The sequence below is a fragment of the Chelonus insularis genome, unplaced genomic scaffold, assembly GCF_013357705.1.
Source record: "Chelonus insularis isolate UGA/USDA-ARS -01 unplaced genomic scaffold, ASM1335770v1 contig_131_pilon, whole genome shotgun sequence".
Lineage (NCBI taxonomy): Eukaryota > Metazoa > Arthropoda > Insecta > Hymenoptera > Braconidae > Chelonus > Chelonus insularis.
Window position 1 is genome coordinate 1,309,797 of NW_023276372.1, and position 24,277 is coordinate 1,334,073.

The 24,277-nt window shown below is 32.6% G+C and overlaps 3 protein-coding genes across 8 annotated transcripts in view; 2 read left to right on the plus strand and 1 right to left on the minus strand.

Annotated features, from left to right (window-relative positions):
- The window catches only part of sv (shaven), an 85,218-nt gene extending 70,923 nt beyond the window's left edge, over positions 1-14,295 (plus strand). For all 4 annotated transcript variants that reach the window (XM_035094944.1, XM_035094946.1, XM_035094945.1 and 1 more), the window contains 7 exons: positions 5,401-5,654; positions 8,424-8,509; positions 8,636-8,915; positions 10,345-10,440; positions 10,665-10,892; positions 11,332-11,427; positions 12,067-14,295. In XM_035094944.1, the coding sequence (XP_034950835.1) occupies positions 5,401-5,654; positions 8,424-8,509; positions 8,636-8,915; positions 10,345-10,440; positions 10,665-10,892; positions 11,332-11,427; positions 12,067-12,287 (1,261 nt within the window). In that variant the 3' untranslated portion in view covers positions 12,288-14,295. The remainder of the gene's footprint in view (positions 1-5,400; positions 5,655-8,423; positions 8,510-8,635; positions 8,916-10,344; positions 10,441-10,664; positions 10,893-11,331; positions 11,428-12,066) is intronic.
- Positions 14,296-15,346: 1,051 nt separating this feature from the next.
- On the minus strand, positions 15,347-19,355 carry LOC118072893 (cysteine-rich protein 1-like). Its single transcript, XM_035093053.1, has 3 exons — positions 19,199-19,355; positions 15,932-16,084; positions 15,347-15,567 (listed from the first exon to the last, which is right to left on the minus strand). The coding sequence occupies exons 1-3, from the start codon at positions 19,236-19,238 to the stop codon at positions 15,524-15,526; spliced, it is 237 nt and encodes a 78-aa protein (XP_034948944.1). The 5' UTR covers positions 19,239-19,355; the 3' UTR covers positions 15,347-15,523.
- A 3,293-nt stretch (positions 19,356-22,648) lies between these two features.
- pan (pangolin) overlaps positions 22,649-24,277 on the plus strand; it is a 107,317-nt gene continuing 105,688 nt past the window's right edge. For 2 of the 3 annotated variants that reach the window (XM_035095246.1, XM_035095245.1), the window contains exons 1-2: positions 23,660-23,809; positions 23,941-24,019. In XM_035095246.1, the coding sequence (XP_034951137.1) occupies positions 23,660-23,809; positions 23,941-24,019 (229 nt within the window). Of the gene's footprint in view, positions 23,810-23,940; positions 24,020-24,277 lie in introns of all 3 variants that reach the window. The other variant, XM_035095244.1, reaches the window with a different exon arrangement.

Sequence of the window (24,277 nt, forward strand, 5' to 3'; positions counted from 1 at the left end):
CGTCAGGCGACGAAGCCATATGGCTCAGCAGTTGAACGAGAGACGAGTTAAGTTTTCTATATGTTTCTGATAGAAAGAACAACTTAGCCAACAGAAAGCAGAGAGGTCGCTACTTTCATGCTACTTTTAGCTTGATCATATCCTCGAGTTATCTCCCCCGTTCATCTTGCTGGTTATTAAATTACATCCTCATAAATAACTTGCTTTACCCAAGCGATGGATTATATTTGCTATTCCTATCCAATAGTCGGTGATCATTCGTCAGCATGGAATGGGCTGGATGACAATGGTGGCTCCTTCTTCAGGTATATTGATGAGGAAAAAAATATGATAAAAAATGACTCTAGCCAATACTGGAGACAATTTAGAAGGGTTGAAGAGAGGACTGAATGGAAAGGAAGAATAAAAGGATGTAAATGAATTTTGATGAAATGTATGAGAACGTTTGGATGGGTAGACAATAATTGTGATGTATGACTGCACCCATATCACAGAACACACGTCGAGACAATATGGTGTCCCGAGTGTTGGTTAAAGCAGCCATATTTGCCAGTGATCCCTCCTCTCGTATTCGACGGCACCCTCGGGGATGAAGCGGGGGTGGAAATGTTGACGAAGACGACGATGCCACCAATGTCGGTTGGTAGCAACGCGTATCCATAACCATCCTTTGTCTAGATAATACAATTATTACCGCGTTTCATCATACCCCTCTGGCTAAAATTAGCTTAAAATGAAGTTACAATTACTGCCGAGTTCCTCTTCTGCAACCCTCTACCCAGTTATCCTCCATGTTTGTCCTCGACGGTTTTGTGTGTTGGGTTTATACGACAAACCCCTGGGTCTCGAAATACTCTGCCGGGTTGCCGTGGAAACGTCAGAGGACAGACGGAACCGCGATGAAACCGGATGGTCGACTACCCTCGCATTCACTCGCTCTTTCTCTCTTCCTCACTTACACTATGTCGTATAATACTCGTCCCTTTGTCCCTGACGCTGTGAAATTCACGGGACCCAACGGAGAACTCTCAGAAGTATGTTCATCCCTTGGACCAACTTCCCTCACTTGGTATGTTTCTCATTCTCCTCTAGCATCCACTGTAGAGGATGGGAAAATTCACGGCGTATCTTCCTCGGGGGGGTAAAAGTGAGCAAGAGGGATGCTAGTTTGATGTCACCCCGTCGAGTTACGCCAGCCTGTGGATGATATAACGCTATTGGCCGTGGCGGCAAAATGACGGCGTCAGCCACCACAACTCACCCCGGACCACGTCCGATTTTGCTTCACCGCATACACGCGAATAAAATAATGACGTTTGCGAATGCGTTTGTCGTGGACATATCATGAAAAATCGTTAGATACGCATGGTCAGGACCTCATTTCCCTCACTCTCCACTCGATTCTCCATCATATAAATCCTTCGTTATGACTTTTCCACATTGTCATTTAATGTCAGGGAATTTCGAATCGTGTATATAAACTCGTACTGCTCATGTAAAAATCCCAGGTCAACCTAGACACAATACGAATAAACTCTATGAACATAATAATAGTCAAGGGGCCCTACCCACCACTCTATCCATACACTCAGTCCCCAACACTTCGAATAGGGTCTCCAGTTTATATATGAAAGTGATCATACATGTATGGTATATAGATTATAAATCGTGTGTTACATTGTGCTTAGGAGTCGCATCGTGACTGTTGACTCTCCGGCGCATTGTTGGGAGCACATCTTTTGTACTGGACCGTGCACACATCGCAAACAAACATACCATGAGTATCGTACGTTGACGTTATGGACTCGCCAGTCACTTCTATGAGTTAATATAGTTGTGGATATCAAGCAGCTGCTTCCCTTGACAATACACATTCTCTTTAAAACTTAATAATATTCTCATTTAAACTACACTCAACATCTCTATATTTATTTTTCCGTCATTTCTCGCTACATAAATTTCATTCAATTGCCATCAATAATTCATCACACCAACATATTTTTATCTAACAGATTTTTTTATCTAAAAAATCTGATCTAGGTGCGAACCAAAAGGTTCATACGACTAGCTTCCCAGTTAATCCATTAGCCAGTCATACGAGTTGTATGAAAAATTTTTTTAAAAGGGGAGAAGAGATAACTTTGGAAAATAGACAATTTTTTAATTAGTATTTTTCAATCTAAATCCATTAGTTTAGGAGTTAGAAGCAAAAATAAATTTTTGAGCATAACAATCGCTTGGAAAGTAACGAAATATGAAAATACATATCATATTTATTTTGTAAATGATTTCTTTTATTTCAAGCAGCTTTGCTCCCTGCACTCCTAGGAAAATTAAAACTGTATAACTATTTTTTTCTCCTTAGTTTCTCCATTCAGTACAAAAAATGGCTTGACCAATTTTTCTCATAATTACACAATTATGCATTGGATGAAACTGGTTCCATGTCAATATCATCATTTGTTCTCGAGATACACTAGACAAAAATTGATGACAAACATGCACATAGACATACCTACATGTAGATCTTCTTTAAAAAGATAGCATTCGATTCTAGAGACCTTGAAACGTGAAAATATGTCCAAATTTGGAATTCGCAAAATTGGACCCATTACAATAACTATCGAAAAGTAAAAAAAAAAATTTAATTTTATTTGTGATGATTTTAGAGTAAAGAAAGATAAATAAATATATTTTTATACCAAATAATGACTATGTTGAAGTCGAAACAGTAAATCTTGGCTCTCGAAAGGTGGTACCCATTGTCCTCGAAGAAGCTTAGCACACCGCGTTAGAGGATACATTACCATCTTTCATCTCTCTTCCTCATCATGAAGGTGGTGGAATATCACAGTACACCTTTTCCAGCTATTGTGCGGCATGCTGCACAATAGCCAAGAAGCGAGTCCCGTATTGTATATCTACGCTTGTTCCAGTTCAAAGAGGGAAAGAGAGAGGATAGATGGAGAGTGAGAAATCTGGTCCTTGGAGTCGTTCCGCCGCCAAGTTACGCGGACATGCTGAAGCATCTGTCTGTAACTCCTAAATCCTCTTGAATCCTCGACAATCCAATGCTTTCTCTCGCATTATCCCTTTCTACTAGCTCTTCTGGGGCTCTTGAGACTGAATATACAATAGGTGTAATAACTTTAATGTCTGTATTAACACCTCCGACCAAGCGTTTAACCTTTGCCACCGCAAATGGATGAGTGGATAAATCTCCATTAGAAATTATTACTTTTCCTAATTAGATGAAAAATTTTATCAATCATTTGATGGTGAATTTTTTACCATCAGCACTTTGTTGGAGTATTAAAACAGTTGATAATTATTTCTAGAATTTTATTGCTGGTAATAATATTACCAATGATCCACTAATGTGCTTCCGTCGGATATACAGCAAAATTGAGCTACTTGCGCGTGAGCAAACAAATATAGGCAAATGCCCAGACGAAATGCGATAAAGTTAGCGTAGAGGTAATTTGAGTATAAAGTTTTATTCGCAATAATTTAGTTGAGGGGAGAGAGAGAGAGAGATCGACCCCCGGGAAGCTGGAACGTGGGTCATATATTTGATGGGATCCTTGGCATAAAGTTGAGCATAAAAGTAATGCCAACATTAAAGTTTGTGGTAGAGCAAAGCCCTACTGCTAGATCTTTCCTCCTACCACTTTAGAAACACTTCTGTACACTTTTCTATCTTCAACATCACGTCTCTCACTTGACGACACTATTGTTCTACTCAAAACTATGGGAATTTTCTCTACCTATAAAACAAACCTTCGTTTCAACTTGCAGCCCCCAGTTTAATGCTCGTGCGCACGATTCTATTCGCTTGTACGTATTATCCTTCCTCTGGTAGAATTCATGTTTTATCATTGAAGGAGGAAAAAAATATTCCTACATTTCCTGGTAGGTTTTGACAACCAAGAAATTTAGTCATATTCCAATTCTTTCAGTCAGTTATACATTGAAACAAAATGTTTATTTAATAAATAATTCATTTGGTAATTGTATACTTGATGACCTCAGACCCTATTTGTTCATTTAGCGAAAAACAAATATTATAGAAAAAAAAATTAATCATTTATGACATTAAATAAGTTTGCCTTTGCTGTATTTTATTAATAATAGGTTCCTCTTGCTGGAGTAATTTGTCTATCTAAAAATGACTTCTATTCATGATGTAGTTAAGTCGAGAGTAAGTCATTAGGGTATAATCGAGAGCTGTCATGAGAAACATTTCTCTATTTTTTTAAAAAATTTAAAAGTCTTTAGCTAGGATTTATTGTACCTTGGTGAATAGTTAAAATAAATTGTTATTATACTGATATTTAATGTATTTTATGTGTTTGATCAACTCTTGAATACTTATATACACCATCTGGATCATATGATATAGATAAATAACACTTCTGAATATACGCTTGCGCAAATGTTATCTAGCTCAAGTATGATTATTTCCAGTTTGAAGGCTTATGTCACAGGTGCAACCTGAAACTAGTTATCGCCTTGTGTATCAATATCTGTACGACGTTATAATTAATTCCAGAGCGATATTAAATAACATAAATATGTCGTCGACCTTTCAATAAATTCAGAGCTTATGATATTGAAAAGTGAAAATGTGGATATACACATCAAATAAAAATTATAAACATTTTTATAAATGCTAAAATAGTAAAGATCAATTAATTATAAATTTTTCGTTATTTTTCTCGAATAAATCATGATAAATCTTGACTCTTGAAGTAAATATAAAGTTGTTACTGGCCTTTTTAAAGTTTCTATAAGTCCCCTGGAGGCGTGTCTTGATAAGGATCATAGTTAATTGCTGCGAATTGGCGAAGGTGGAAAGAGGGAGAGAGAAAAGCGTAGCTCTCTCGCAACAGGTGTCATCTGATTGATCGTCGTTGCTGTCGACCCCCAGTTCTCGCGATTACCTAGCCCGCAAACACACCCACGACTTTAATGTCTCAACATTACAAGAACCCTGCTTTTCCACCAGGGACTGACCACATGAAAATCACCAAAAAAAAACCCTCAATAAATATTCTCCTAACAAATCAATACTTCACTCTGTCATCAATCAACGAATTCACTGAAAAATTTCATCAGCTCCAAGAGTCATTGAACAAATAATGTCCAGTTGAATGTAATGTTTTAATATTGAACACCACTTGGGAATAAACTAAAATGACTTTAGCAAAAAAGATCTTAGCAGCATTGATTCTAGCTGAGTCATCAACTCGACACTGTGCGGATTAACAATAATCGTGACTATCTTGTGTTAAGCGACCCAAGTAATTTTAATTAATGATGCTTTCATAAAGTTATGATAAAACAGACTATTTATCATCTTATAGACATGGATAATTACCTAGACCTCTTGATTTACAGGATTGTAAGAAATAAAGCGGCTGAAAAGGCGAAGCATGCACACCAGCAACAACAAGCACAACAGCAAGGTCAACAAGGTCAATCAGGTTCAGGTGGCTCGGTCTCGGTGATAGCACATGCACCGGCTACTGCACCCGGCCATCCTGCTGCTTCTACTGCTCCTAATGCCTACAGTATCAGTGGAATTCTTGGTATTCCTGCTCACCATCAAGATCCTAATGGCAATAGCATTAAACGGAAGCGTCTTGACGATGGTAAGTTACTTCAAAAATTCCTTTTAAATCATCCTTCCTATTTTAACTATTTAACATTTATCATTAATATTAAGTTGGCTAGAATATTCTTTCCAACTAGCTTTAAATCTAGCAAAGTAACACGTCGTGTTTGGATCAAAGCAGACTTTAGCATTCATATTGATTTCAAATATTCTTTTTTTATTAATTATTAGACAAAACTTTTTAGCCAACTTAATAAATAAACCAATGTAATACTAAGGGCTAATATTAGTGACACAAATTTATATTTTGCATGAATTATCATTCAAGCATTAGCCAACACGTGCCACCATTCATTCCACTGTCATTGCATGAATAACCGCAGCCCAAAATATTCTCGACACGTGACTCCTCCCGAAGCGATATGACTTTTAATAAATAATACTCGAGGTCAATAATGTAATAACTCGTTATGAAAACAAAAAAAAAAGGAGATAAAAATTATTATGATACCCAACTGATTATTATTTTTATTTAATTACTGTAATACTGAAATAGAGTCTGGAGAATAAATTTTTGGCGCTAATCTCGGATTACAGGTTAGGATATCAATCGACTGATATGTGAACAAAGTTGCATGAGAAGCAAAATGTACATTGGTAATTTGATATAATTCGATTATGAGCGGCGTGTGAGAAGTGGTCGCGCAGTTTCCGAGCTGTCTGGTACGCGGTGAAAGCACTCAATTCTCCCTTCCTATGTGGTCGAGGGTGTAGGCATGCATTAGATTATAAACTTCACAGACCACAGCTTGGTAGAGACTAGTAACGATGCATTAGCTTACCTTTTCCTGTCTCCATTCTCTCTCTAATCTCCCTTCGCTAAAATAATTCCTTTTTTTCCTTCCTTCTTCTTTCGCAATTTATATTGTCATAAAAGTTTACTCTTTGATATTTAAATCGATTAATTATTCCTTTGGTACTCTCCTGAAATTATTGAAAAATTTTCATTAATTAAATACGACAGATTTCTTTCACTCACTCAACGAATGAAGAAATAATCTTTACGCTTTCTAATCTTGGTTTTACAGAATAAAAAGATTTCACTTCGCCAACCTTTTTTTGTTCTTTTTTTTCCAAAGATCCTGTGGTAGCAAAAATTGTCAGTTTGACTTTAATTCGAGAGACAAAAAAAGGTTGTTTTAAATCTCTAAAAGGTCGCAAAAATATTGGGAAATAAAAAAAAAAAAAATAAAAATTGTGGCAATTCGAGGGCTGTTTGTTGTCGTGTTACATCTGCGCTCTTATACACACCCCATGCAGATCTCATCCCCCCAAATGCACGCACACCCTATGTATATACACTTGAGGTATCCAAGGGGATCCAGATTCACCCCAAAGTCCATTATTACCCGTGTATTGTATTGCTTAACATTGACTCAATTGCTTTCGAATAACGGCGGAGATGAAGAGAAAAAGAAATAAGGGAAGTGGACCTTTTTGGCTATCAATCGAATTATTCGATTTACTGCTCTTTTTTTGAAATACGATGACCTTCTTCCACCTCTATAATTCTCACCCCTAGACATGCAAACTCGTTCAAAATCACTCGCCTACACTTCATTGTTCCATGACTTTGCATATTTATTTTTTGTCTTATTTTTATGCTTCTGAGTGTCTCCAAGCATCAGAAAAAAATCATTCTGTGATTGATCTTCATGTCAAACATCAATCATAAAATTTAATTGTCATTCATTTAAAATCATTACACCCCAAGAAAAAAATTTTTGCTCTGCAAACAAATATTTATTTATATTTTAGTTATTATTAATCATTTCAATTTCTTTTATTAATGTATTATAATATTATAATATAATAGTTTAATATTAATAATAATTTCTTTATCCAATAACGTCATGCTTCTTCGGAAGCTTTAGTTGCTTTAATTAAAAAAAAAAAATTAATTCTGGAGGATCTGGGTTCGATTCCCAATCTCACCAAGTTGTTTTCTTTTGAAAAATTAGACCTGTACGAGTTGTGGAAAACTACAAATGAAGGAGAGCTATAATATACCATGTATAATGACTGTCATTGATTGTAAATTAATTTTTAATCAATGCTCAGCTAACAGCAAAACAGTTGATTGACTCTAGATAGTTATCGTTTCACCGCAAAAATGTTTCCCGGCATCGGTGATTATAAAAATAAAAACAATAATAATTCTGTCGAAGGTGAATTGGACTGACGATTAATGCGATCGATTTAATCGTAAAATCGAGTGTAAGGGTTGAGCGCGTAACGAGTCCGACGCGGGATTTTATAGCTCGGGTAAAACAACCCCATAGAGTTGGCCTCAAATGCGAATAGCTAGAGTCCGTCGACCGGCCCGGACAATCACAACTTGACAGGGAGCTTTAACGAGCCCTATATGCTAGCACCCTCTCCTATCTCACCACGTCCCCTTCTCATCCCCCACGATGGTCATTTAATTATTTGGGATACCTCGTACATTCAGACAAACCCTCCTAAAGCTTCTTTCTCACTCGTCTCTTTGATACTCTACAAACCTTCACATACATTCCACGTGTCTGTTTTTGTACTAAACTACTAGAATGGTACAGAGATAATAAAATCGAAATTGTTTCTCTATATCTTCCAATTCCATACACAACTTTGTCAACTTTTCATCCCCCTCCTCGTCAAATATTCAACTCCCATGTGATCCTTTACCATTTCAAGTGATCGTAGATTAAAGTGTCTCGTAAAATTAATTGGGCCATTTAATTGAAATCAACTCTCAATGTTTCAGATGACAATCGTGATCTGAGTGATCATGCTGATGAAGACTTGAAGAGACAACGTAGCAATTACAATGGTGATCAACTATATTCTAATGTAAGTATTTTTAAATGTTATTTTTATTTTTTTTGTAAAAATAAAAGAGTTTATTAGTTTTTATTGATATTTAGTAGTGTTTTAACTAAGTTATATGTACAAAACTAAATGGAAATTGGGTTTCAGCTATGGTCGAGTAAATGGAACATCAAGGACGAGCACAACAAGCTTCTGAACGAGCTCGGTGGTGCTGCTGGTACCGGCAACGGTGGGACGACAGGTAATAATCCAAGTGGCGGGGGTGCAGGAGGTGGTGGAAATACCACTGGTTACTACGAACACGGTGGATTCCCCGGAAATGCTATTGCCACCTCAGCGGAGCTATATGACTCTCTAGGTACCATCAGTACTATGACGCAAGCGCAGACTCCGCACCTTTACACTCCGCCCATAGGGGGAACCATAGGTGAGCAATTTTCCCATTTTTTCCTTCACTTTTTACTTTCCCGCGTTTTCATCTTTTCTTAATTTACCTTTTTTTTCTCTCCACTTCTCAATCTCTTTTCTTTAGATTCTAAAATCTAGACTAGACTACTTTGACTTTGTCAGACTCTTTTGCCAGGATTATTATTGCTTAGTTCTTGCTTTGCATACCCATATCAGTTAAATACACTGGTTTAATAATGCATGAGCCAAAGAGGTGGCGTAAGTTGTCTAGGTGGTTGTGGTTCTTTTTTCCCCCACTTTCTTTTACTTTATCTTCTTCAAGATATACTTTCTATTTTTTTCCATCATTTTTTATTTAAATATTTATGTTTTTTTTATTTTCTACTTCAACTTTTTATTCATTTTATTCCACCATTGATCTATTTTTCTCATTATTTTCAGTTAATGAAAAAAATCATTACGAGATTAATCAAAGAAAAAGGCGATCATTAATTAAATTTAATTGGCCACTGTTAAGGCATTATTTATATAACGATTTTCACTTTAACTAAATTATTATACTTATAGTAGACTTTTTATTACTTTCTCGAAAATTCATCAAGAATCATTTGCTTGATAAATAATCTTTTCTATTCTTCTCAACGTGTAATTAAGCCAGGGCTTTAATAACCTTAAATCACCTTAAATTTTTTTCGTCAAACTGTGCATTTTTTATTCGTTCTCTTTATATAAAAAACATTTATGAATAATTAAAAAGATGGTATACACATTAGAAAACAGGTTCTAATAGCATAAATGCAATAATAATTGTAGAATAAATAATTTTTAGTGAAGTCGGGGTGTCATGGCGGACGTTCTCGTCATGAGCCCTTCCCTAAAAAATACTTTATTATGTAATTATTACTAAACTTACACTATTAATCTTTGTTTTCTGAGGTGTCTACCATTTTTTTGGACACTTCTAAATATTTTTCAAGTAAACAACACAAATAAAAAATGCACAATTTGACGATAAAAATTTGAGGTGGTTTGAGGTTAGTAAATCTTAGCATTATTAATGAATAGTATTTATTTCAATATACAATAGTCATTGGTATATTTTTTTTTGGCAATGCCCATTTACTCAATACCCGTCGCACCAGGTTACCGTTGAGTAAACGTACGGAAGAATCGAGCCGTGTAAGTGGCAGAACATCTCATGAAATTCAAACTGTGTCGCCAAGAAATCGACAAACTTTTTTAACTTTAATCTCAAAAGTAATGATTTTTTTCTTTGTAACAATTTCTATTTACTTTACCCTTCATGCTCTCAATTCTTTAAATCATTCTCACAGCTATTTTTTCTCCATCATTTATCCAACTTTTATTCATTAAAAATCCTATTAATAAAAAAAAATAACGATACAATAAATTAAAACAAAAACCATCGGGGCTTGTTAATATGGCAGGTGGTACTTTGACACCATTGGCGCCATTGACGATGCAAGAACTAAAACTGAGCCAAACATTGGACGGGGCTAACATGTCTCCTTATCACACCACCGGTGAGTTTCGCCACCTCAAATTAATATAAACAAAAAGAGAGCTTGGTTTTTAATTAATCCATGCATTAAAATATTTTATAAACATTAATGAGTTCATTTAATTTCTTCTTTAATCACAATTAAACGCAAACGTTATTATTATGTTGATTATTTTAAATTAATTTTTATTTATAAGTGTGCTAAATAGTGCTTGATGTGAATGTTGTATTGTGCATGTAAAACAGAGAGCAGTGCCGTTGCCGTATCGTATGTGAATGTAGGGACAGGCGGGGGTGAGCATAGTCCTCCAGTGTCGCTTCACAATGAGGGAAATGCCACCCCCACTGGTCCCAATACGACTGGAGGTGATCAAGGATTGACAGTTTTACAGTCTCCTGTCTCTCAAGCCCAAGTAGCATCCACTATTCCACCTTATTCTACTATGCTGCCTAGTTTTGGACATTATGCCACAGGTGCGTTTTGTTTTTTTTATTTATCATTTAGTTTTATTTTGAATACAATGTGCTATTGTGAATGAAAATAGTGTAAGTAAGCTTTGAAGTTATGGATGCATTAGAGAATCATGTGTTAGTGATTAAATGTTGTAATGGTAATGATGATGATAATGATAATGATGATGATGATACTGTTTCCACTAGTATTGCTACTGATGATGATAATTAGAGCTTGAAAATTTACGATGCAATACAATCATTATTTTTTTTTCTTTCTTTCTTTTATTAATAATTTCATGATTAACAGTTAAGAATAATTCTTCATTGAGGATTTAATTTAATAACTGATCTCATGTTTATAAAAAATAACCAAGGTTGTTATAATGTTGATGAATTTTTTTTAATTTATGATTTATTGAAAGTAGAAATTTAATTATGTGATGTTTTATTGATCTAGGTGGTGGAGATTATGCATACAGTGCGGCTTATTCTCAATACTCGAGTGCACCTTACAGCGGATATGGTTATGGAGCAGCGACAAGCGGGTTGCTCAGTAAGTAAACAGTGAGTATGATAGCCGACTAGATCAGGGATAAAAACAAATGGATTAAATTGATTACACAGAAATTGTTGTGATTCAGTAAAGCAGATAAAATCATTTTATTCTAGGGAAAATATTTATTTATTGATCAATTAAGTATGATTCATAATTACTGCACTGAGAGAAATATTTTTACTGTACAAAAGAATGTTTATTTAATTAATAAAAATGATTTGAAATATTTACAATAAAATATTTTATTGAATTTAACGATATTTTGATCTTAAAAAAATGATCTATTCATTGAAACACTAGAATAAATCAATTCTCTTCTATTTAAAGTAATTGAGAACAATAAAAATGTATAATCAACAAAATATACATTTTAATTTTTGAGAATCAAAATTGGCTTATTTAATAAATAAATATCACTTGTTCACGGTGAATTATTTTCTCAGTGCAAATAAAATCATTTTATACTTGAGCAGAAAAAATATTTATTTATTAATAATTCCAGTATGATTCATAATCATTTCTGAGAGAACATTTATTCCATGTAAAATCAGCACAGGCACTAGTAATAATAAGATAAATAAATATCAAAAAAACAAAGGAATATTTTTTATTAACGAAAAATAACTTTTTCACCAGATTCAACATATTACTATTGTAATGGGGATACGCTGGCGTCTTCCCACAACTCGCAGCAGGGTGGATGCAACGGAGGTCCGGATAGCAGCGCAGATGTAGCAAGTCGTTCTCCTTTGGCAGCAACAAGAGCCAGCAGTGGAGCAAGTGCTGCATCACCAACTGGAAGCGCATGCACGAAGCCTGATCACACTTCAACCGCAACGGACCTATATTTGGCTTAATTTGCAACTAACTGCAATGTTCGTTCATCAACAATCTTATCTACTTGAAGACTTACAAAAAATGATGAAGAACGAACGCCATATCATGAGAAGAAACCAATTGAAATTAAGTACTGATCTCTTGTTGAGGGGCACGATGATGAAAACGACTTTATCGCTAACATCTAGACATTATATCGTGTCTCGTCACATGCGGACGTTCGTTACCGCAATTCTCTAGCACTCAGTTGTAGGTAGTTTAATTTATAATCCCTCGATTAGCATAATTTTCCACATGACGCTATCGCAATCAGCCTTCGGACGAGTCTTCATTTACTGAACGCATAGACACGCCTCAGGAGAACGTTTATAACATTTTCCACACAAGACATGTAATTCCTCATAATACTTGCGTACTCCTGAGACCGATCGCGTGGGTGTAAAGTTGTGGAATGAGTTGACTGTAAAAAAAATATTGTAAAAAGATAAATTTCCTTTAATCGTATATTTGACATTCTCGTATTTTATTTGACAATTTTGTAAAAGATAATCGCGGTAAAGTTTGATCAAGGCAACTTGCTGGACTTTATTGAGATTTAAAACGACTTATGAATCGAGTATCAAGTTAAATATACAATTTAAGAATATTAAATATAAATATATATATTTTTTGTAGAAAAACCAAAGACCACGCAAAATAAAAAATGATATGAGTTTTCGCGTTCGGCATGAGACAGTCGTTGATAGCGACTTTTAATTGACTTAATAGTTTATAGCTCGTAAATAAATTGTAAATAAGTGTAATTGAACAATCGTATATGTATAGATAAAAATTATAAATAATTATGAGAGAGTATAGTGTGGTAATTATGAAATGGAAAAATAGTTGAATGCAAATAATTTTGAATTAAATTCATATATAAGATTAAAATCATGTAAGACGTGTGAGATCTTAGTTGTGTCAAATGATAGAAAAATTATTGTAATTACAAAGTAAATCAATTCCAGGGTTCTAAGTCAATCAAAAGAAAAGAAAAAAGAATCTTGGCAATTTTTAATCAGAACAAATTATTATTTATTGTTTTTTGTTCAATTTAATTATTTTTAATGAAAAAATTATTTGTAAAATTTTTTTTTTCATTTACATTAGATTCATTAATTTCATATTTGATGACTTTGTATCTGATAGGCAAATCGTATGGGAATGTATAATTTTTCTTCACTCTTTTTTCTACACGTCAGTCAGATTACTAGACATTTTTGGGGACATGTTTGAATGCCTGCGTACATTTATCACTAGTCGATATCTCTCTTTATATTGCACTGCACATATATTTTAATATGTTTTGTTTATTAAATTGAATTTAGAAAATTTCACCAAAATACTTTTAAAATAAATAAATATATATTTCAAAATTAATCAAGAATAGAATTGATCGACCAATGGATGATGATTTGATACAAATATTCATCATTTAAGTTTTTTTATTTTATTTTTTAGTATGTATCTTCGGATACAAATTATTTTATATCTCTTATTATAAGATAAAAAAAATTTGTAGACACTAATTAATTCTAAATGATCTGTAAAATTTAATATATATTATTGTAGTGTTTCGATGATGTGCTGAATGCCGCGGCGTAGAAATAGGTAAGAGCGAAAGAAAAAAAGGAGTATTGTAAAAAAAAAAAATAAGAATGATAGTATGAAAGTATAATTTTTATATAGTTGAGGCTGAAAATGAATTAATTTTTACTTAGTTGAAATGTTTGTTTTTTATTTAATTGATAATAAAAATTGTTTTGGTGAAGGACTGTTACTAGTGACAGAGTCTCAGATATTGTGTGATGGACGATAATTAATTAATAATTAATTTTTAATATACACATTTCTCTCACGCACCGATTAGGTAATTTTATCCAAAGTTCAATACAATTATGTGTACAATTGTATTTGATTACTTTGCATTTTTTTTTTATATTGTTATTTTATTAATAATCATCACAATTCGTATTATTGTCATTACAATATTTAAAGCCTATATTAATTAATTAATTTATTAATTGTAACAATAATCTATGTGTAATAAGTTTTGCCAAAGAACTCTTTACAATAATTGAGCTGCAGTACTTTTATTTTGAATTCATCAAAGAAAGATATATTTACTGAAGAACAATGTAAAATAAAATAATAGAATATGAGATTTTAGGCTGAATGAATCCAATATACATTAATGAAAATTATTAATATTTCACATGGAATAATTATTCTTAATTTTTTGGTTTAAAATATCACATTATGCATTTCTTATCCATAAAATACAAATAAAATGATCTTTTTTATTATATTTAATTTATTTTTTTCCGTGTGATATTCATATTTGATGCGCCGCTCTTGCCGAGTCTCGCTGTTGATGATTACGAAAAATAAACACAACATTGTAAATCCTTTTTAAATAAATATGAGATTTATAAGAATTTATTTATGAATATTTTAAACTTTATTTTAGAAAAATAGTAAGATCCACTCAATTGAATATTTGTAGATTATGAACATGTCAAGTTTTTATTTAATTAATATAATTTTTTGAAATGAAAGAGCTTGTTTACTGAGAATTTTAAATTGAGAGGAACTTGATCCAAGTACCTATCATATCGTCTTTAAATAAATAAAATAAATTACAAAAATTTTAAATAGATTATTTTTTTATTATTACGATAATAAATTATTAGTTCTAAACAAGCAAGAACAAATAGCAATCATCTTTTACCTGCTAGCTTATCACTTACAATCTTTAAAAAAATAATAAACTCACAAATTAATGTAATTAACTAAATTCCATTCAAAATTTCCTTTCTTAGTAACAGTTCTTTATTATCGATAAATTAATCATCGGTTGATAATACATTGATGTATGATAAAAAAGACAAGTGTAGGCATCTGTATTCTTTGTCGGTAAGTACCTCAAATGATAAATGTTTGAAAGATTATACACTGTCGATAAAAAAGACTTCACATGCTGGAAAATACCCTTTTACGACAATGTAGTGAATTTGAATAATCAATTGCTCGCAACAAATCAAGAAAATATATTTATTTATTTCATTTCATAATTAAGCTTACAAAAAATTATTCATTTCTGAATATAACTTATTATCAATAAGCGTGCAAGAATAGTATGAATTCTTTTATAGTAATTATACTTTTGAAGTGCGTTAATTAGAGTGAGCAATTTTGGAATGTCCGTAAAAATAGATTATTTATTATAAACATAACTTTCAGCACCTCCTCGTCCGAATCCTGAATAGAAACATAAAAACATTGTAAAGTTAATATGAATAATAAAGAATAATAATACATAGGTTAATCCCAGGTAGCATTTTAAATATGGCCCTATTATGAATGTTTAAAGGAACACCTTACCTGATGATGTGATACTTATAAGGGAATAAATTCTGACCTGGAAAAGGAAATAGGATCTAGGACTTCTACCATTTATTTATGTAATGAATACCCGTATAGCACTAATAGGGGTTGTAATAAGGTAATAATTACACCCCTAGTAGGGACAATAAATTCATACTTAGACAAATAAACAATACCAGGGCCATATTTTATTGCTACTCAGAATGTAAATGATGGGAAGAATTAATTAAAACTTTACCTCCAGGTCCAAAGAGTGCTGAATAACAAGGATGATTGCAGTAAGGTTTGCCTTCATGTTCAGAATGACCACCAGGTGTCAGCGTCTTGTTGCATTTCTCACAACGTAAACATGAACTGTGCCAATCTTTACCGAGGGATGTTTTCCGCTCAGCTACAATTAAAACATTTCATTCATAAAATTAAGTGCAATATGATGGGGTAAATAATTAATAAAATCATCTAACTGAAACAACTACTACATTTTAAATGTACGTAAAGTAATTATTGAATCTCGGTGAGCGTCGTTTTATAAAAATTATTTTAATCAAAATAATTAATAATAATTATGATAATAAGGTATTATCAAACAGATCAATTAATGCTGAGTAACGTTGATTGTGAAATTTCCAGAAATAAAGCCATTGTGTTGAGAAATTTGTATGAATAAATAAAAGATGAACACGAGAGTAAGGAAGATAAATATTGCAAAAATTCTTTAGATAATCATATAGATACTATATGTGAAGCAACTTGGTCTTGTCAACAATACTAAATACCATGAATGCACAGGTCCATTAGCAATTTCTTAATTATAAATTTCAATAGAGGGTCCTTAGAGACGTGCTCCGAGAGCAATTATTCATCGTGTGAGGATGAATAAAGAAACAAAACCCAAGAGTCTTTGCATTTATGGATGTTATATGTCCTGGCTTCCTTGTTTACGTCGTGATTATTATTTCAACACTTATTGTTCGTAGGTGTAGCAAATTTTTTTGTTCATATTTACTCCTTGTGGTATTAAAGTAGTATATCCTTTTATAGGTACTTCATCTCCAGTGACAACTCAATATTTAAAATGATTTTTTCTTTCAATAATCATAATTATTAGTAGCTTTTAGCTTATTGAGAAATATTCAATTGAAAATAATTACCATCGATTACACTGCAAATCCAGGAAAATTCAAGTGTTTAGTAATAAAACATTTGAAGTGTTTAATCATAAAACATCCAAGTATTTACAATTTTGAATACCATAAACAAATTATAGCATTTTAGTAAACGACAGATTACGTAATCAAAAATGGATTCTTTGTCGTAATTTAGAGCTTAATTAAATTAATTTGGAGGTGTCATGGCGGAAGTACTTGTTTGCCACTTTTTTGTCAATTTCGGAACAATGTTTACGTGATAAAAATTGTCTAAATAATGAATAATTTGCCAAAAATAATTAGAGGTTACTACAAGTCTAACCTTAAAGAAATAAATTGGGCATTTTCTTTGTAAAATTATCGCTGTAATTGATTGGATAATAATACATGATAGGTTTAGCAACGTATGAAATGATCAACCAAAATGATAAAAGAGCTGAGGGTTTTAAAAAAGGAACTTAGAGGGACGGCTCTAAGGGCCATTAGTTAATTAACTCCTAATTATAAAGCAGCAACAGCAGCAGTAGTAACAAGCGTGAAGAAAAGAGAATGCATACAGGATCGTCGGCATTTCCGCGCATCAGAGAACTGGCAGACTGTACCTTGTACGCATCGTTGCGCTCGGCGTTAAACAATCGGTGGCTACGCGATGCATATACAGAGACTACAGAAATCCTTTCTCTTGTTCATTTTTCTTTCTTTCTCCTTTTTTCTTTCTTTTCGTTTGTACCAACTACTTTCCCATATCTACGTTCTCTCCGTTGAAATATTTCATTCTAGCTTCCATTTTATATTTTCTGCTTTTTTTTTTTATCTTTATTACGATTTTTTTCCTTATTTTTTTTTTTTTTATTTTTCTTTGGGTTTCTCTCGTATAATCTTTCTCATTCGTCTTTCGAACCTTCGACTCTTCTACTCTGCTATTCTTCAACCAAACCTGTTTCATCTCTGTTCTTCTCATTATTACCCACCGTAAGGGTCCGGAACGTCGCCCTCTTTGTTGTTGTCCTCGTGGCCGGATACTTTGTTGTTATGCAGCTGATGTGCATCCCCGCATTTTCACAACATCTTTTATGTTTTTTTCTTCTCTTCAGTGATACCCACCCACCAAATTCATGATTCTGATGCTATTGCAATATAGTTCTTTTATAAATTGTCATAAGAAAACCCCAGAGAGAACAAAACTTACTGTAGCTTCATATTCATTGTATTCAAGCTTTTATCATATTCGTCTAGTTATATATATATATTTTTTCTATGTCTTATTTGCAATGGAATTTTATTCAATACCATAGATACAGAAGCCTCCATGTTTGTATTGATAAAACTATTGCAAACACTATAACAGCAGCGTAAAATTCAGTCTGAATATAAAGCTTTGACTATATTCAATATAGACTTTTTTTTTCTAAAGGCTAAAGGCTATGGAAAAAATTTGAAAAAAAAATTTATAGTCTCTTTGTACACATCATAGAGTTGTCGGTTATTAACTCCCAGGCTATTAAATTTCACAAAGTAAAGAAAAATATATTTTTGCAAACTTAAACCACTTGTTGCCATTTTTGTATGATTGCAAGTTTTTTCTATTCACTTATGAAATAATTGACAATTTTTCTAGTATTATTTGAGTGGTTAAAAAAATTTGAAATGTGTTATTAATATGTATCTAATATAGATAACATTATCTTAGTAACTTAAATAATCATTAACCTAGTATTACTATTTTTAAATGATCATAGACTAGTTTTTTTATCACTAATTATTTTTTTTGAGATTTTATGGATTATTTGATGACAAAAATTCTTTTTATAATTGGATGATCAATAGATTGGTAATGGATTACTAATGATTAAAAAATAGGATATATTGACAAGCACAAGAAAAAAACAAAGCCATTGGAATGACATAATATTTGTCAAGGTGATCATTTTTTTCGAGGTCAAGCAAATGAGATCATTGATACTTTTATTTAATAATAATAAAAAAAAAACATTATTTGATGGCACTTGAACGAATTCTTTGCCATTAAAAATAGTTATAAAAGTCCTATTTAAATATTATTAATGCAAAAAAGTATAGATCATTAATTATTCATGAGATTGTCAATCATGTTGACTTAAAAATGCAACTGATTCCTTTTTCAATTTCATTAAAAACTTCATAAATCAATTTTATTTTTTTTTTTTAGATTTATTACTAAATGTAGTAATTGATAAACTCTAACTGATGAATGTATCCATAATTAAAATGAATGGTGCAAATTTTTCAGTTTAAAATATGTAGAGTGTTGTTGATGATAATTAATAATTAAATTAGCAAATAAATGATAAAAGGGAACAAAAAAATATCTGTCTTACCAAAATAAACAGGTTTATTACACTTGGGACAGTTAGGCATGTTGATCAAACAAGCTCAGGTATTTTATTTACGATTGAAAACAAATTTTATAGAAGAACTTATATTAGAAGTTCCTAGTAGCGTGGTCAAACGCGAACTGGCCATCTGCGCTAAGGTAACTCAATATTATCTACAGTTGATTGAGCGTGTGAACGTGTTGGACTGACTATAGTATATTGTGTAGATGATGTAATTCTTTCTATCTGACGATTTAAACATTTTTTATAATCTCTAAATACTATTCAGCTTATCACAATACATATGTACACATTAATTCTCGTAATTATGCGGACACTTGAAAATATGTCGAGTCAAACGTTGTTATTTCTCTTGAAAGAGAGAAGAAAATAAAATTAAAAAATTTATAGTACTCATAAAGCAATAGGTTCAAAGAATATGTATGGATGAATATGCAGACTAGACATCAATTCTAAACCACGTTTGATTCATAACGGTGGTCTTACTGAGGTAAGCCGGAAGAAAGCCCAGGTCTGCTTCAACAGCAAAACTAAAATCAATAATATTAAAAAAATATTAAATTTATTGCTTTTAAGGTATTTCAATCACTCTGAGCTGTGTCGAAAACAAGACCTAGGGCCCTTTTGGAATAAAATTAATATTTTTTATTCAATATATACACTAGCTTTTTGCATATTGATTAATTTGTCTTCTATTATTCTTGAAGAACACACAAAGATTGAAAAAAGAAGATTAACTCTTTATAGCTTTGTGTGACATTTCTAAAACAAACAATAATAATAATTACCAACAATAGCAGCAATAATTAATTAATTAATTATTAATTTTTATTGATATTAAAAAAAAATTGACCGAGAAATTAATGTCCATTGAAATACTTTAATTTATGATAAAAATTAAAGTTTGATTTTTTTTCGAGGAGACTCAAATGCTGTCGTATTGAACATAATTAATTCAAAATTAATGACATCTGACATCAGTACTTACTTGAGAATAGTAAAAAATTTTTCTTTACTCTATTAAAACTGATACAATTTTTTTTGGCATGAGGAAATCTATTTAAAATTATGCAGAATTACATCGTCTTTTTTGACATTCATTCTCTTTAGTCAGTTCTTTTCTCGTGTTAATGACGTACATCCGGACGCTCTTTATTTCCTTTCAGACTTTTTGCATTCATCTGCTCAATCGTAGTATTCGTGTTAAGATTCCTGGTTTTGTTCTACGACAACGACCAGTTTTCACAAATGCTCGAGAGTTCTTGTCGAGAATCGTCATAATGATGATGGAAAAATGAGAAAGACATGATTACTAAGTGGAACAAGTCTAAATGACAATAATTCAAATATCATCAAACTTTTCCTATTTTATTACAATTAAATTTATTTTTTAATCAATATTATCATTCATTACTTTGATAATGGAAGAGTTTTTAGAATTTTTTTAAATAATTTTGTTCAAAAGATTCCAAATGAGACAAAGGAATAATTTAATTCCATATAAAAAAAATGATCTAAGGCATCAACATATATTTTTGATGATAAGCAACTTTATTAGAATCTTCTTCCTGTAAAAAAATAAAATTATATAAAATTATAAATTTAAAAAAAATTGTATTATCTTTGGTAGATAACTGCGAGTTTACTGTTACCGACTGTGAGTATGACACTTCAAACGCGTTTAATTGGTCTTTGTCAATCACTGACATTATTGATTTTGATTTTTATCAACAATAGTTAGTCATAATTATTTTATTTTAACGTTAAATAGATAGAATTAAATATAATTTTTTATAATAACACTTTGTTTACTCTACCGATAAAATTCTATTGCTTCAAGCATCCGCTAGAGTGCAGTAAAAATAAAATTTCCAATTCAAATACGTTGATTACTATTCTAATCAGAGAAATTTTTATTAACCTAAAAAATACAATTTAATTAAATAATCCACATTCTTCAGATAATTGAATACATGAAAAGATTTTATTTACTAAGGTATTTTATTTATTTATTGATTATGATTAATAATATTTCTTAACAAAAGTAAAATACTGTCAAAGTAATTAACAATTGAATTGCGTGCTCATTCAAAACACTTGAACCTCTTTAATTTAGATCTAAATCACAATTTGTAGTACCTGCAGGGTGAACTTCATCATCCTCTTTTATCAATCTACTTTATGAGTACTTCAGGCTACTATCTAAACAATTACTCTGCTTTATGATGACTAATACTGTAATTCTCCACGATTATTTATGCAATTACTGAGAAAAAATCAATTACCGTCATCAAATTCACATTCTTATCGATTTAATTAACAAGTAAGTAATTTTTTGGTTTTTTTAAAAAGAAAATAATAGTAAGATCGAAAAATAATTGGAATTTTATATAAATTATTCAGCATAGCATAAATATGTTAAAGTAAACAATTTTATTCGAAAAAGAAAAAAAATGTTTGATGATATTCATAAGCATCATATAGGCTTGGGATATTTCGATGTGTCAGAATGATTGATAAATTCCAATTAATTAAAAATGTATCACGAAATTCCTGAAGAAATTCCATAAATTCGTAATATCTTCGATAAGATTAATGCTAGGATTTTTGCATTGTAAATGAACCCTCATAGAGGTCCGGAGTGATGTTAATCAAATACGAAAATTGGGAGCTAGTGAGTGGACGGCGTTAATATCACCTATAATCAAATTACTCCATTTCAGTGGACAGATGGGCTCTCTCTACACTATTCATAGTTAGGTCGATCATTGATTTCACTTTCAAGTCCTAGAGCATTTTTATTTTTAAAAATCTCTCCATAACCTATACAGATTTTAATCACTCCCAACTCATGAAAATTTACCTGGAAAAATAAAAATCAATCATCCTAATGGTTACACATTGGTAGTCGATTTGAATTGAACATCTGTTAATACTCAATATTAAATAAATAAAATGGCATTAATGATTAAAATCAACAAGATCATTGACGTGTGTCGCATCTTGTAGAAGCGATCCAGCGTTAAGAAACATCGTCTCTCCCACTCATAATATAAACGAGTAGTCGGTCGCGTGTCATCGTCCTTTACGTCTCTGTGGCATTCACGTGCATCACAGGGTGGTCGTTGATTGTACGTAGATGTTGGTCGCGCGAGTCTAACGTCAGAGCGCAACTGTAGTGCGTTACCATACAGGCTTGTATTATATTTATATATACCGCGTCTGGCATTCGACCAATGTCGGAAGTCTTCGTGAGTATTCGTATACCGCCTGGACTCTCCAATGCTGCCATGACTGGTCCTCGTTGCTTGCGGGGGGCTGTGGGAGGGAAGCCGGCGAAGGGAAACCGTCCGGACGAATCCGGCACCGTGATTGGTCCACGCGTGGGAGAGCCGCCCGCCCGAGCAATCCAGCCGACAGTCAGCACCGAGCATCCAGGTAGAGCGGTTCGAGTCGAACGTGTCGGCGACTCGGTAAACGCAGCTCGGTTGTATTATTTTTTTTCTTTCAAACAACTAATTAAGAATAGAGAATAAAATACTAGCTTGGAATAATTGAAAATAAGAGAAAAGATAGTTATACTATTTGAGAAAGATATTTGTTAGCGAGTATAGAATAAATAATTATAAAAGACGAGCACGATGGCGCTTTGCCGCGTGCACCAGCGTCACTCTAGTGTCTCATTATTTGACCTTCGAGTGTTGTGTCAATCCGTGCTCGTGTCGTGGCCACCATTGCGCGTATACAAAGTGCGCGCGTGTTCACCCGGCTTTCACTGAGTCTGTGAGATTCGTGGAAACTCACGCCGGGTAAAAATATATACCTTTTAAGGTTATATACATACATATGTATGTGTAGAAAGAATAACAATACTCAAGTGTTTACGGCTCATATGCGTGTATAATATTGTGTTGACACGCACACGTTTCTACAGTATTGTGCTTTGGATATTTTAGTTTGCTCTCTGTACGCACAGTAGAGAAAAAAAAAAAGTGATATCGTTGTGCGTTGGTGTCAAATACATCCATGATAGTGTTTAAATGACTGTGGTGATGCGATCGTTTTTTTTTATTTATCGGAGTGTCTTTCACAATCAGTTGAAGATCAAGTAATTCGTCGAATTAGGGCTTATTTTCTATCGACTCTTTTTTCTAATACTTTCTATGTTTCTTATTATTTATCAATCATTTTTCGTCACTATTGTCTTTTATAACTACTCCAAGTTTTATCATTGACTACTCTATGATTTTTCTACGGCTATTGTCAAGCAGAGTAAGAGTGTTTTTATGGTATAAACGGATGTTTTGATCGGTCAATAAATACAATAGTGAGATCGACAACGAACGTGCATCGAAAAAGAACCAAGAACGTTAAAACAACCTGCCAACAGACGCGCGTTGACGCCCGATCGGTCCCGTCGGACGATCGGCGCGCGAAATAATAATGCGGCACGTGAGCAGCAGCGGCGAAGGCGATGATCTCGGCAGCGAGGACGAGGTCAAGGTTTTCAAGGATGAGGGCAAAGATGAGGAGAGGTCCTCTGAAAACCTCACCGAGGAAAAAAGCTCACTCATCGACCTCACTGAGTCTGAGGTGCGAAATAATTCACTGATAAAATGTTTATTAACTCATCGATCATCAATTTATTTTATCCAATCAACTAAGTTTATCATCTTTTGGATTTAATGTGTTATTAGGACCATCATGTGTGTGTTGTGTTACAGGAAAAGGGATCTCTCAGCACTGGAGCCTATACTTCTTCGGGTAAGACCTCGACGAGGTCTGATCTCTCTTCTGTTTTCGGTAAGTTTTATTGTTTTGATTCTTTGACACTTGTTGTTTAGACAAAATATACGATTCTCTTGGAGTAATTTTGAGAAATATATTGTAGTGAAATGTCAATTATGTTGTTAAAATCATGACCGGTGAGTTTATTCTCTATAAAAGATTTAAAAAATCTGTAAATAAAGAGCCTGAGTATATTTAGCATGCTCAAACTAATTGTATTTTATTACGATTAAAGAAACAAAAGAAACGTAAATTCGTGGAAGGATTTATAAT

Coding starts and splice junctions, on each gene's coding strand:
- LOC118072893 (XM_035093053.1), bottom strand. CDS start 19,238: ATGCCTAACTGTCCCAAGTGTAATAAACCTGTTTATTTTG. Junction 16,085..19,198: donor TAATAAACCTGTTTATTTTG/GTAAGACAGATA, acceptor TTTTAATTGTAG/CTGAGCGGAAAACATCCCTC. Junction 15,568..15,931: donor AGCACTCTTTGGACCTGGAG/GTAAAGTTTTAA, acceptor GTTTCTATTCAG/GATTCGGACGAGGAGGTGCT.